We start from the raw sequence: 15810 nt of genomic DNA on the forward strand, positions 1-15810 counted from the left end.
ACACACGTATTTAACTCTACACGCTTGAACAGTCCCACTGAACTCAGGCCTGGTTTACATGTAAGACAGCTTACGTCAACCTAACTCTGTTAGTGTCTAAATACACTAAAATATTCTTCCACCTGTGTATCTCTCCCACTACACCGACTTAATAACTCCACCTCTGCCAGAGGTATAGCACTTAGGGTATGTAGTTAGGTCGACGCAGTGTCAGTATAGTCACTGCGTTGCTTACATCGACTGTTGCTGACTTTCAGAAGCCATCTCACAATGCCCCACAGGGACAGTTAAATTGCTGCATGCGCTCCTGGTGAGGATACCCACCGCTGACAAAAGGAGCGTAGTGTGGACATGCAAAAGCAATTTAATTACTATAGTGGCTGTACACCAAGGTAACTTAGGTAAACTTAATTTTATAGTGTAGACTTGCCCCCAGTCTTTGCAAAACTGAGGTTACATGTATCAAATAAATAATTGATCAACAATTAGTCACGTTATATACTACATGCTTAGCAATATATTCTATTCTATATACTACATGCTTAGCAATAAAAATTATATTCACTGAAAATATTCCATTCTCTAGAAAAGAGGCTATATTTTTGATATAACAGATTGTAGCTTAATAATTTCAACCTTTTAATTACTGTGTCAGACAATGAATATTTTGAACATAAGCTTCTCCCCTTTGTTAGAAGAGATAATGAAAGAGAAACAAGTTTATATGCATACTGGTGTGTGTGCATGTTGGGGGGGAGGAAGTGACACACTAAATAGCAAAAGGAACCAAATGGCAACAATTTGAGGAAATGGTATTTGTAACAGCTGCTCCTTTTAGATTCCCCCAGAAGAAGACTGCCTGAGGTGGGCCACAGCACAAAAGGATAAAGAAGATGAAAACTCTGATGCAAAGCAGGAAAATAACTGCTGAGACCCCTGAGTCTACACTCAAATAGTCCCAAGCTGAGTGGCAAGACCTCTTTAGCATGCTACAGAAGCTGGTGATGAACTACACATTACCATGAAGCAAACTGGCTCCTAGCAGTATTGTTTGTATGTTATGTTTAATGATAACCAGTAGTCCTCTGGGAACAGGATGCAATGATTTCATCTCTGTAAGCATCTGAGCTCCCCTTGGATACAGAGACCATTAAATTGAGAACAGAAGGGTAAATTTTAGGCAATGATTTCTAATTGGAGAGTAAAGAAAACTTGTGCTCAGTGGCACTGAAACCATTGATATTTTACTGTTGTATATATTGATCACAGTTGAGGATGAAAAGAATGCATGAAATAAAATACTACCTATTTCTTTTCTCATTCTCATAATGTGGTACTTTTTTTTTTAAGTGAAAACTAACCTATTTTTCTAAATGAAAGTCTTCTCAGTTTATGTAAAGAGAGTTGATCTCGCAATTTTATACAACATTCGTAAGTTAAACTCTATTTAATATGTTTATTTTAATTAGCACACAAGTGATGAAAATATTAATAACCTACAGCGTAAGTGAGGATACTTAAACTATTTTATGATCCACCCTAGTGAATCCCATTTACATTCACTACTGTATTGGGAGTGTTTCATATTTAACAAAAAAGGCAAATTTGTTTTCTACCATCTGTCAAGTTGTTTTTATCTGTTGATTAAACATTATTATAAAACACACACTAATATATAAAGCTGAGCATCTTAACTGAAAGAACAAAGGTTCCAGCATTCTCCAAAAAAGCAATTATTTGACCCAGGATCAAAAAGCCACAGGTTAGTAAATGATCACCTGGTTTCTAACCCTCCTGTTTTAAGAAAAAATAATGCAAGAGATGGTGATTAGGAAACTCTGTCTGACAATATCATAATTTCCAGATAATCTTGGGCTGCTTTCAACTATGGTTTTGGCCTTTGAATGGAACGAAGACTGTGCTCATCTTGTTGGTCAAGGAGCTTCTCCTGGTCATGAACAAATCAAGTGTCCATGCCAAATTCTTTATCTCTATTACCGGTCTTTCTGCTCCTCATTCCCATAGGTTCTCAAACACCTGTTAATGCAGCAGCAAGAAGGAAAGAAAACTTGGAGTGTTTGTGGTCAAAAACTTGTGGACATGCAGAAAGATTTCAGCACAAGGAATTATAGTCTAATCTATTATTCCAGAACCCTGGAAAAGGCAAAAAAATCCGTATTTCTCCTTTGCCATTGCAACCACTAAATCTCACTCTGTAAAGTATTCTGGATCATAAACTGCTCTCTCAGTCTGAAATGTCTGCATTCAACTTCACAACCCAGAACCTCTGACTATAAGGATTTATCAGCCTATTCAGACTGATCATCTGCAGCATCAGGGTTGACTTCTCTGAACACCAGAAACCACATGTTTATAACAGGACAAATAACATAACACCCTCTCTTCCACAGTTCAGTCAATCTGCATGGAAGAAAATCCAAGAAGCACTGAAGAATCATGAAAAAGATAATAGAAAGTTTCTGGAACATCAAATTATTAATGTCTCCTTTGAAGAGGGAAATCCATCATCAACTATAAGCATACAGTAAACCAGCTGATACTGAAGAAATCATTGCTCAACTCAACCAACTTCAACTATTATCCAGTTTCCAGGGTTCAATTTTTGAGCAAGTTAATAAAAGAAACTAGTGAAGAGTCCTCTCCATGAAATATGTCCGCTGCTAGAACACTGGATCCCTCCAAACTGAGTTTAAGGCTTGGGCATGCACAGAGATGGCACTGGTTGTTTTGATGAATACCCTTTTGTTTGTCCACGGACAAGGACAAAATACATCCATACTCATACTACTGGATCTCCCCATAACATTGTTACAGTTGATCATAGAATGCTGCCATATTTCCCTAGAGATACAGCAGTGATTGGCAGAAGCATACTGGGTTGTCACTGATCTTTCCTCTAAAATTGATCCAAGATGCAGAGATGGACTACTGGTCCTGTCCTTCCAGGATTCTCACATGTAGAACTCTTTCCCATTCTATTCACCATCTATTCCCAGCAAATATTTCATACAGGCTATTGTAGTAAAATCATAAAATAAATGTTAAACAGTAATAAAAACTTTCATCACTAAAAATAGCAGATCAAAATCTACCTTTATTTAAGGCCACTTAATAGTAAAGCCAAGGTAATTGCTTCCAGACAAATTATAAAATGCATGTTAAGAAATGTTAAGTAAACTCACTATTATTGCTGTCTGTTCTTCTCCAGCAGAATGATAGGCTAGCCCTAAGCAATAGGCAGATTCTCCTTCCATCTTCTTATCACCTCCTAAAGGGGAGGAGTTGGGTTATAATTACTCTTAGTTCTAAACAAATTACACTACTACTGACAGCTCTTGAAAATAACGTACATGTCATTTTTTAATAACATATTACATTTTTCCTTATAGCTTGTCATTTATCACTTTCCAAACATTGATGTTTTCCATGTTTATCTAGAGCACTTATACTCAATTAAAAAAAAGCCACAAACATAGGAACTGCAAATGTTTTCATGAGACAGAGCACACAGTTTGTCATGCTATAAGGCTCTCTATTAGGAATTGTTTCACAGCACTGCCATCGCTTCTCCAAAGACAGTCATGAAACACCTTACATTTAGAGGGTCAGTACAATATCTCCATACAGTTATTTAGCTACATATAAACAGAAACTTGGTGCAGCAGAAAGAAGCCAGGAAATCAGTTACAGCTCCCTGATTCTCAGAATAGGTTTCCACACCAGCATAGGCTAGAGCAGCCTGAAAGCTGCTGTAATTTATACTAGCTGGCAATGGTTCCAGGAAACGCTACACAAATGGTGGACCACTGAAGTACAGCACATTCTGGATGTGGCTCTTCCTTATTCCAGAGACTGGGGATGGCAACTGAGTTAGATAAGCTAATTTGGCCCCACCGAGAGCTCCCAAAAGCAAAGGGAATTCTCAGCTGGCCAAAATGGACTGCTTTCTTGGCTCTTTGCACTGCTCCAGCAAAAGAAAACCTGGTTTGTATATTTAATAGTCTAATTTATATAAAATAATTTATTTACATCATTTTTTCAAAATTCACCAACCCAGAGTTTGGGTATATATACAAAAATTGATTAGTAAAGCAAACAAATTGGAATCCATGTCGAAAATATAAAACCTTCTTTCATCATGCAATACTGCCCATTCAACACAAAAAGCCTAGAAAATGAGCTTTGAAATGGGTCCTGAAGGTCAACAAATTCCCAACTACTGCACCAGTATAAACAGCTACACATGGAAAAGGAAGGTTATTTACCTCTCATGTTCTCCTAATATATTGTCTCTACAGATCCACACTCATGGAAGTTTGCGTTTAGGCTCCAAGTGTCCTGAAATCTTTGAAAGTCACAATTGCTGAGCCCATTAGGACACCCCCCTACCTACAGAATTGAACACACTTGGTAAAATTATAAAAGCAGGCAATCCCAAACCCTTCTGTTCTTTTTCCTAAGATTCCACGGGGGCAGAGAACGAGGTTGAGCAAATATGGCTCTACAGAGGAAATACACTCAAAACCTTTCTTTTTCCTTCAAGAACTGTCTCTGTAGAGCCTGAATCTTGAGAGACTGTTTATCAGTTTCGGGTCCAGATTCAGCAAAGCATATAACCACAGGCTTAAGCCCGGTGGAATGGATTGAATGCTGAAGAGAGATGGATTTAAGCACTAGCTTAAACTTAATCATGTACTTAAATATTTTGCTGAATCAGGGCTTCTTTGAGGGAGAGAGCAGGCTTTTGAACAGAGATTGAAGGACTGCCCATCTGAAATGAGCATCTGATCTCGTTTAAATATCTACAGAATAATGGTGAGTAAAGGTGTAACTTGCAGAACTCCCACAAGTTTCAAAGACACATGTCTCAGCAAGCTGTAATAGCTGTCTAGCTCATGTAATAAGAGCTCTAAAGCCATCTGGTAGTGAATAATGGATTTTCAATTTTCTGGCATTCTGAAAAATTGGGGAAAAAAGGTGCTTTGGGTCAGCCCATAAAAAATTTTTTTTCAAAAATTTCAGCAAATTGATATATTGAAAAAAGTTTGTTTAGATTTGGAGCATTTTAAAAATTTCTAAATTAAACAAAATTAAAGGAAATTTCAAACCAAAAAGTTGGTTTGGTTTCTTTAACTAGAACAATTTGGTGAAATCAACAAATTTGTGAAATGGTTAGGAATTGCCAAATCTGCATTTTTTTCCAAATAAGTTTTGGTCAAAAATATTTGAGCAGCTCTAAATTGGGATAGCTGCCTGGTGGTGGCAATGCAGAGTCAGATCCACTTTGATAATCTCTTAACAATTCTCTTGAATATGTAAACAAATAAGAAGAAGCATGACATAAGAAAGGTTTCATTTTGTGGTAGAATATACGCTTATTTGCAACAGTTATTGCTTTAAATGGTCTTGGAACTCACACTATTGAGTCACATGCTCCCAGGAGTGGGTTCTAAAGAAGCAACTCTCAGAAGAGAACTATTAGCTTCTGTGTTGAAAAAGAAGTAGGACAGATTGCCTAAGGACCAAATCCAAAGAAAGAAGGAACCATCCAATCAACATTCAGACAAATGCACTCAAAAAAGACATGTTCAAAAGGACTGTTATGGAATTAATGGAAACCTCAGACCCAGGGTGTAGTAAATTTTAAAAAAACCATTTTGCTTTAATCTCAAAAAATTACAGTGTCGGAGTGCAATATAGATTTTTAAGCTGGTATTTTTACGTATTCAACTTTTTAACAGTATAAAGAAATTTTAACAACATTAGATCTTTAGAAACAATATGACTAAAAAAACAAACAGAAATAATTCAATATTGTTTTAAATAATGAATAGCACAGTTAATGCTTAATTCTATACATTTTATACTGTTCTGTATATTTCACAGAACAAACTTTATTTTATTTCACTGTAACAAACTTTATTTTACAAGACTAAACACATAAGGAGAATGGGTTTTTTTTTTTGTTTGTAGCTTGTTTTTTGTGACTCTGGCTGTAGCTTACTCCTTAGAAACTGACTGATTGATAAATACTTGTATATATTTTCTTAACATTTAGATTAAAATTTCTCTACTGATAAATTTCAAATTACTAGTGTGTATTAACCATAATTCTTATGCAAAAACTATTAAAGATGCCACAAAGTTAGCATAACAATGCTAATTGAATAAAGGTGATTATACAATATCTTCCATTCTAATTCTGGGAAACACATACAATCATTTTTTTCCCCCTTCAGAACACAGAAAACTGTAGATGTTGGAATCTAATGGCATCTTCCAGCAAATAAGCATTATTAAGATAACCCCAAAACCAGAAAAATAATCTGTACTTTCTTAAAATCAACTGTGATGGTTGACTCTCCCTTTTCTACTCCCTCTCATACATAATAATGCCTCATGAATAAGCAGCTGATTTGTAGCTGTTCAGCATCTGACATCATATATTCAAATGCCATCCTCATTCAAATTTCCATCTTACTACGGATAGTCAAAACACTAAGACTGTCATGTTAGCTGTCATATACAGCATTTCCTGAACTTTAAATTTTAAAACTATTTTCAGTATTTCAGATATCCTGGAAAGGCTGCAGAAGGAAAACAAATGGTCTTGTTTCTATAATTATTTATCAGTCATGTAGAATGGAACAGTAGTGATCTGCCTGATAACATTACTAAGGAAATGAAAAATCAACAGTGGCTAACCTACAAAAATCTCAACTTCTGTAAATGACCTTACTTCTGATTATGGGTTCATTGTTTTACAACACTATAGTCCCAGAAGACTGCATTTTTGGAGATAAAGCTTTCAAGAAACTAATGGATTCCTTGCTGTCAGCAAGAAGGCACTTCTGTTTTACAGTGAGATTTGGAAGTATACTGATGGCATTTGTCTTTGAATTTCATAGGAAATAATCATTCAAACCCTTGACGATTTTTACCTTACTCCTGGGAAAATCAGAGCCTGCACATTAAAGAAAGGAATGTGAGAGTGTTATTTTCCACCCACCTTTTTTTGCCATTTCAAAAGCTTTTATTAGAGTTTTGATGGCCTGTTGGTGTTCTGTATTTTCTAGCATTTTGCCTGCTAGTAAAGTGTAAATTCTCCAGAGATGCTCAGAGGCCAGTGAGTTGTAAGTGTGGCCTGTCTCATCCTTCCACATCCGTCCCAGTGTCAATTGATGGAATGTTTCATAATGCTCAGCAGCTTTCATGAACTGACCTGAAAAACACAACTAATTCATAAATATAAGTAGTGTACTTAACAAAATATTCCAAAACATTTTGCATATTATCATTTTCTTACAAAAGAAATTGTTTCTAACTTCACTTCACAAAGGTTTCAATAATCATCAACCCGTAACTTAATAAAAATATGAATAATGGAAAAAATATTCCACATCTTACAGGTATCAGTAAGTCATCTTTACCTTCAGTTCACAGTTTGTTGACCAAGCTACAAGTTACTTACTAGTAAATGTAGTTTTTGAGTAGGTTGCCTGTATAGATCCACAATGTTAAGAAGCAGAAGTCAGAATCTTCTAGAAAGTAGAAGCCATACCTTGTGGGTATGATATTTTAAAATCAAGTGTGTGTAAAGGACCACAGTCCAGATCCTAAGCTGAAAGATTCTGAAGGAGTAAGAAAGGAGTAGAAGGTAGAATTTTTCAAATGTGCTCTAAGATCTTCGGTTACTGAAACGCTGATAAGGTAAACACAAGTTTGAAGATAAAGTCTAATCCATTTCAACAATCTGAGTGGATTTTCTCCCTTACAGGATTTATATACAGATGCAGCCTAGTAGATTTACAATTAATTTAGTCTTCCCAAGATAGTAATTCAAAGCCTCCTTAACTTCTAATTTATGGAGACTAGCTTTCCCTGGGTAAAGAATGGGCTTCCAGAAATGCTAGGAGACAGGTAGATTGGTTCAGAAGGAGCTTTAAGGTAATTTTAGTAAAGAATTTATAGTTTGGACAACGTACCATTTTATACCAGTGAATGCTGTGTAACAAAGGCCAGTCATCAAGGATTGCTCCTCACTAAATCTTCTGATTGAAGTTATTGCCATGACAACATTGTCTTCAAAGATAGATGGTAAAGGGGACAATCTTCAAGAAGTTTAAATATGGAATTTCACGAGCTTTGTTAAAGCAATTTAAGTCCCACGTAAGCAATGGCTCATACACAGATAGGAAGATATGTACTAGTTCTTTCAAAAACTTCAACTGTTGGATGTATGAAGACTCAAAATCAGAAATTGATACAGTTAAGTTGATACAGCTTCAAAATGAATCTTGACTGTGATTACAGTCAATCCAGGGAAGCGGACCATCTACTGATAGCCTAATATAACAGGTGTTGTGACAAATAGAGGAAGACTTATTAAAGACCCATAACAATATCTATCTTCCATTTCAAAGCATGAGTCTTCCTTGAGGAAACTTTACAACCTCTATCACAGTCTGGTGAACTGCTCAGGGACAGTCAAAATCAAAAATCAACATGATACCACACTCCAAACTGCTAGGTTCAGAGACTGGAGATTAAGCTGTCCTTGGTTCTGGGACAGACGACTATGAAAATTAATTGGAGACTCTGACTCAACAAGCTGGATATAGAGTTTTATGCACTTGGCTAGTCTCTGACACAACTCACTTCCCTCTTTGTTTTTTCCCCCAAAGTCCATGAACAAATGGCTTGGACTTTTGAAAGGGCTGGAGTCTTTTCAGGTAATAATGCAAAGCTTTTTTGCCATTCAATTTATGCAACCTAATTTCACCAGATGTATTATGGAGGGAAAAGACTGGCAGACATGTGGTTTCATTCAGGTGAAACTAAAAAGAAAAAAACCACCTTCAGGAGAAACAATTTCTAGGGACAGGAAGAGGTGACAAGCAAGTCATCCAAGGAAGTTTGAAGGTGAATCTAATGTACTTGTTCCTCCTCAGATTCTGAGATGTTATCTCTTAGATGGACAGATTCAGGTGCACTTCCAGATTCAGTATGCTTTTCTATTGTCTGTTTAGGATGCTTGGAGCTATAGGATATGGTGGTTCTGTTCTCCCATGAAATCTCATATTTGAGGGACTCCCTTGAGAGCATTCCTGACAGAGCGGAAATTGAAGTAATATATTCCACATACCCCACTGGCCTTTGAACTAGCCATAAGGGTCCTGTCCTGACATCTTTGTTGCCAGAATTCGATAAGCACCAAAATACAGAGGCAGACTGTGCTTTCTGGTATCATTCAGATGGAATTAGGTGAAAATGCATCTAAGTATGGTTCCATTACAGACACAAAAAAAGAAGCCAAGATTGAAAACACAAGTAACTCAATCTGGTTACAGAAGAAAAAGAGTGAAGATGCTAAACAGAAAATAAAAAGAAATATAAGTTTAGAAATAGGCTGGGAATTTCCTAAGCAAAGAAAAAGTGAAAGGTTTTGACTTAACAGGCCTGGGATTTGTCTACTTGAGAATCACTTTGCAATACTACCCAGTTGCAATCAGCAGAAGAGTTCAAAGTGAAGTCCTCTTGGTTATAAATGGGAAGTTACTGTTAGTAGTACATTTCATTTTTTGGAATTGACTCCTAACTCCAAAATAACCTGAAATTGCTCATCTTCACCTGCAAGGCTTATCCATTCTCTGAAGCATTTCAGTACAGACAGTCAAAAGCTTGGGGAGACTAAAATCTTCAGGGTGATGGGGAATCAATTTATTCATTCTGTCTGGCTAGTTGGTTCAGTTTGAGTTGGTGTATTTAGTTGGATTGGCTCCTGTATTTTAATTTTAAGTGTTGTGTTATTTTTGTTTTTTATTATTGTTGTTGTCTATTTTATTTGTTGCACAAGTAGCTAGAGCTTGAATAGGCATTTTTGTAAGAACTCAAAAATAAATAAATAGATAAAAATTATGGAAAGTATCAGGAGGAAAGGAAACTGGTTACACAGCATCTCTGCATTAAAAGTTAGGATTTATTTTTATATCAATTCAATTACAGGAAGGGTAGCTTAAAAATGATTTTTACTGTCATTTGAGAAAAGAAAGAGAGATAGAGAAAAGAAGAGGGACAGACAGTGGGAAGGATCCTCAAGAATATTTTGTAGAAGGGAAAGGATATCCCATATATCTACCTCAGATTCCATGAAGAAAAATTATTGCTTCCAGACAATCTATAGCACATATTTTCAAAATGTTACACAGGAAATTATTTAATTAATTTCCATTGTTATTGTTAACAAAAGTAACCGCATGTCTAATTTCCCCAAGCAATGTGCTCAGAAGTTATCCCCATGTGACTCAAACTTGAATTTTGAGAAATACTGATACTTTCTCTCATTTAACCAAATGAGTCAGAATCACAAATGTAATTCTTATAAAATATATAGAAGTACTACAAAAATGTTATAATTTACTGGGGCCCCAGGACAAGGCATCAAAAAGCTATCAGTAATCAATTCATCTTAATAATTGGAAGGAAGTGGTATAACTACATATCTTTTACAGTAGGAGACCCATTCTAAACAATTATATTCATACAAAGCATCATTCATCCACTAAATAAATTAAATATTATAAATCATTACTATTTTCATTCTAACTAGATATACACACACTAAGGTTTGTGTTATAGTTTTTCAATGGAAGGAAAGTGCACTTTTGAATAAAACTATTTGACCAAAAGCCCACAAAAAAGAGAACCCATCCATTCATTTAAAGAACAAAAGTCAACATGATATAAACTTACAAGCATGGTAGACAAACATTTTATATTTCTGAATATTATCCAAGTCTTCCTTTACAAATCTCCTTCCTACAAAATACTCCAAAAGTTTATATATGTTATATCACAGCAGATATCTTAGATAAATATTAACCAAAGAAGGATGTATATGATCACTACCATTTTCCATTTTTTAAGTAGAAAGATTGACTAGATATTAACACAAATGGGTTTAAATGTGAAGCTACCATAAAAGCAGGCACATAAATGTAATTCTCCCAACCGCTATTTTGATGCACATTTTTGATTCCATGAATATTTTATGAAATGGCCAGACTAAAGCCATATAACATTCCTGCATTACTGATGCTTGCGCCCGTAAGCTACAAACATTAGAGGCATGATTGAGTGCATTAAAATGAACTCATTCAGCAGTGCATTGATTACTTGAAGGAGAAAAAAAAAAAAGGAAGAGTTACTCCCACTTAAGAAAACAGCACAGAAATCTTAAGTTTTCAATACAGAAATTAAAGACAGCAATTTGAATAATATTTAATATATAAATAAAGTGTGAATCTGTCTAGAGGTCTGTACATACAGAGATGACATTAATTAGGTGGGATGTTAATTAGGTCCAAAGATCGCTTCCGGTATTGTTCAGGTAATTTAGTATGTCACAATAAGATGCACTGACTGACCTGTTCTAGCTCCATGCCTCAGCAATATTGAGAGTACCTAATTATTTCCTTTTCTATCAGCTGTATATTTGTACAATGAAAATAATACAGTATAAAAAACTGTATGAAAAAAATTGGCAGGTCTGTAATGCACATTTCTCAGCAATACTAGTACATTTGTTGGGACGTTAGCAAAATATCCACTTTAGTCTAAAACAACCTGTTTAAAGGAACAATAAAAATTTATGTATATTATATTGCATTTTAATCTAAAACCAGTGGGCATCTTTTGTAATAAATTATTATACTGTACAATGTACACATAAAATCTGCTAGAAGCAATATTTAGTGGTAGCAAAAAAAGAAAAATGTTATTGCCAATTTTAAAAGATATTGGCTTCCATTTCAATTTAACTGCTTGAACTATTGATATTATTTTTAGTTTCATATATACAATTATGATAATTATGGTTGCACTATTCATGCTGAAATAGTTATGGATTTGTCACAGTTTCCAATATAAGCCACTATGTACGGAGGCTTTATAAATCTTCAGTGGAGATTTGTTGGAAGATGAAATAAACAGCATACAAAATGATAAAACAAGGCCCTAATTCAGCAAATAGATAGGCTAGACTGGACTCCTGAGGCAAAGTGGATTGTATTGAAATCAGTGGGACTCCTTACAGGCTCCATAATCCCCAGAGTACAGAAAGAAAAAGGACTTCCTATGGTCAAAGGACATTAATCTCAAGAGAGAGCCAAAGGCTTTGTGAGAGCAGAAGAAGCAGCCTGGAGGCCTGAAAAGTGGCTATAGAGGAAAGACTGGGCAGCAAACAGCCTGGAAGCTAGCACTGGAGGGCTGAGACTTACTACCAGGGGAGCAGCAATAGCCACGGCAGGGGGAAGCAGGGCAGCAGCCTGCAAGAAGCATGACGTGGAGGGGTTACAGGACTCTTATAGTTATACCACTGTACTGAACTATCCTTCAGTGCTGGTTTAGGACTGTTGGTTTAACCTTTTGTGTTGTAATTTAAAGTAATTGTTTCAATGGTATTTGCTAGGCTTGTTGATTAAATCGCAGTTAACTCATGCAATTAACTCAAAAAATGTAACTGTGATTAAAAAAATTAATTGCAATGTTAAACAGTAGAATACCAATTGAAATTTATTAAATATTTTGAGTGTTTTTCTACATTTTAAAATATATTGATTTCTATTACCACACAGAATACAAAGTGTACAGTACTCACTTTATATTAGTTTTTATTACAAATATTTGCACTGTAAAAATGATAAAATAGTATTTTTCAATTCACCTCATACAGGCACTGTAGTGAAATCTCTTTATTGTGCAAGTGTAACTTACAAATGTAGATTTTTTTGTTGTTACATAACTGCACTCAAAAACAAAACAATGTAAAACTTTAGAGCCTGCAAGTCCACTCAGTTCTACTTCTTGTTCAGTCAATTGCTAAGACAAACAAGTTTGTTTACGTTGACGGGAGAGATATTTACGTGCCAGATATGCTAAACATTCATATGCTCCTTCATGCTTGAGCCACCATTCCGGAGGACATGCTTCCATGCTGATGATGTTCATTAAAAAAAGAGTGTGTTAATTAAATTTGTGACTGAACTCCTTGGGGGAGATTTGTATGTCTCCTGTTCTGTTTTACCTGCATTCTGCCATATAGTTCATGTTATAGCAGTCTCGGATGATGACCCAGCACATGTTGTTTGATTTACGAACACTGTCACTGCAGATTTGACAAAATGCAAAGAAGGTACCAATGTGAGATTTCTAAAAATAGCTACAGCACTCGACCCAAGGTTTAAGAATCTGAAGTGCCTTCCAAAATCTGAGATGGACAAGGTGTGGAGCATGCTTTCAGAAGTCTTAAAAGAGCAACATTTTGATGCGGAAACTACAGAACCCGAACCACCACAAAAAAATCAACCTTCTGCTCGTGGCATCTGACTCAGATGATGAAAATGAACATGCATCAGTCTGTTCTGCTTTGGACCGTTATCGAGCAGAACCTGTCATGAGCATGGACGCATGTCCTCTGAAATGGTGGTTGAAGCATGAAGGGACATATGAATCTTTAGCACATCTGGCACGTAAATATCTTGCAAGACCAGTTACAACAGTGCCATGTGAACACCTATTCTCACTTTCAGATGACACTGTAAACAAGAAGTGGGCAGCATTATCTCCTGCAAATGTAACCAAACTTGTCTGCCTGAGCGACTAGCTGAAGTAGGACCAAATGGACTTGTAGGCTCTAAAGTTGTACATTGTTTTATTTTTGAATGCAGGGTTTTTTTGGTACATAATTCTACATTTGTAAGTTCAACTTTCATGATAAAGAGATTGCACTATAGTACTTATATTAGGTGAACTGAAATATACTATTCCTTTTGTTTTTTACAGTGCAAATATTTGTAATCAAAAATAAATATAAAGTGAGCACTGTACACTTTGTATTCTGTGTTGTAATTGAAATCAATATATTTGAAAATGTAGAAAACATCCAAAAATATTTAAATAAATGGTATTCTATTATTGTTTAACAGTGCAATTAATCACACGATTAATCGTGATTAATTTTTTTAATCTCACGATTAATTTTTTTAATCACTTGACAGCCCTAGTATTTGCACCTTTTTATTTCTGACACCCCTAGTAAAGGAATCATCTGTTACCAAAAAAAGTGTGTGTTTATGGGAACCCACAAACAGTTTAGGATTGCCACCAGTCCTATATTATGAGTATGTCCTGTATTTAAATAAAAACTACCCTGTCCCATACTAAATCATGCAGGATGCCTTTTATCCTGTATTTCAACCAAGAAGTGCTGCTGGTTGGCAATTTGACTTGGCATAGAGGGTCGCAACACTGTATAGCACTCAAATTTAACCTGGCTGCCCCTCCATCATGCCTTAGAAGTTGAAAATGAATGATTTTTAGATTTAAGGCAATCTTAGCAACAATGGAAGACTGAGGAAAAAATTATTCAACTGACAGCCAGGCCACTCCCACTGGCCATCAGTCCCATTGAGAAGGCATCTCTAGAAGCAGTGTCTCCTCTGTCAATTACTAGGCGTAAATCCTGCCTCTAGAAAAGTTTATATAATGTGGTGAGAAATGCAGGCCCAGTTGCAGTAGACCAAGACCTTGTGAAGTTTTGAAGCAAAAAAAATCTGTTTCTGAGCATGCAGCTTTGAATGAAGCTTCATCTCATTACTACTCATTAAGCAGTAAATAATTAAAATACCCTGGAAAAGACAGGTAAAATACAAGCAGCAATGTCAGTAATAGACATGAAAGAGAAGAGGGGAAAAATGAATTAAAAAAAGCAATGAAATAATTCATATGAAGTTTTAATAAAGTTTCATTTGTGGTCTTGTTTAAAGATATATCAGACTTTAGGGATGTAACCTAATTACATTTTTATTCTGAGTTCTACTCAAAGACCTTGGACTTTGAATCTTTAACATAGATCAAACATAGTTTAATTTACTTGTGACTATCAATATTTTAAAAAGATCTCTTCATTAAATTCTATAGTCTTACAAACATGTACATAAAGCAGAGAGCAATACTTGATGCTACAAAAATGTTAACAATTAACTTATAGAAAAAATAAGGATTATATATTTTAATTCATTTGAATTATAGCAAGTTTTTAAAATATTTAATTCATTTTACCTAAGTTAAAAAAGTTTCTAATAAATTACTTTCTGCAGTTCAATTTAATTTTTAAAATATAAAATAACTAAAGAAGTTTTTGAACTCATCTCAGGAACTCTGTCTTCAATTAAAAGTTATAACCCCAAATGCCTGAAGAGTCAAAAATAAGACTGTTTATGCGTAGGCCATAAAACTTTTATGGAACATGTAAATTATGATTATTAGAGTTTGCACTAATGCATTACTGTGATTGACTTGAAGAGGTTTTCACTACAATATATGAATAGAATTAGTTTGTCTCCTGCCCCTAAAAATTCTACTAAAACGAAGAGACTCTCTGTAATGTGAAAATCAGATCCGTTTATCTTTTCTTAAGATTAGAACTGTAAAGGATACGCTTACTTTATTGCATTAAAGAAGTATAAACATACAGGGAAGTTAGATTCATTGAAAAGAATAGAATGATAAGAGTTTTGAATATTTTTTTTTTTACAATAGTCCTTTGGGAGTATCTGCGGGAGCACTTAATTCAAAACATTCACAGTGCCCGCCAGTATTTTTTTCCTCTTACAAGAATAAACATTAATAAGATGTACTATATTTTTCCATCAATTCAATTTGCAATTTTCTCCTCCATGCTGTATGTTCAGGAGTTACTCTCAGATTTTATTAGATTGTATTAATTTG

At 35.1% G+C, this 15810-nt stretch overlaps 1 protein-coding gene across 1 annotated transcript in view; it reads right to left on the minus strand.

Moving 5' to 3' along the window:
• TTC29 (tetratricopeptide repeat domain 29) overlaps positions 1-15810 on the minus strand; it is a 359710-nt gene that overhangs the window by 103235 nt on the left and 240665 nt on the right. The window contains exons 6-7 of the mRNA XM_073341296.2: positions 7031-7243; positions 3204-3289 (exon numbers count right to left, since the gene is read on the minus strand). Coding sequence (XP_073197397.1) covers positions 3204-3289; positions 7031-7243 — 299 coding nt within the window. The remainder of the gene's footprint in view (positions 1-3203; positions 3290-7030; positions 7244-15810) is intronic.

Source organism: Lepidochelys kempii, chromosome 4, assembly GCF_965140285.1.
Source record: "Lepidochelys kempii isolate rLepKem1 chromosome 4, rLepKem1.hap1, whole genome shotgun sequence".
In the NCBI taxonomy this organism is placed as follows: Eukaryota; Metazoa; Chordata; order Testudines; family Cheloniidae; genus Lepidochelys; species Lepidochelys kempii.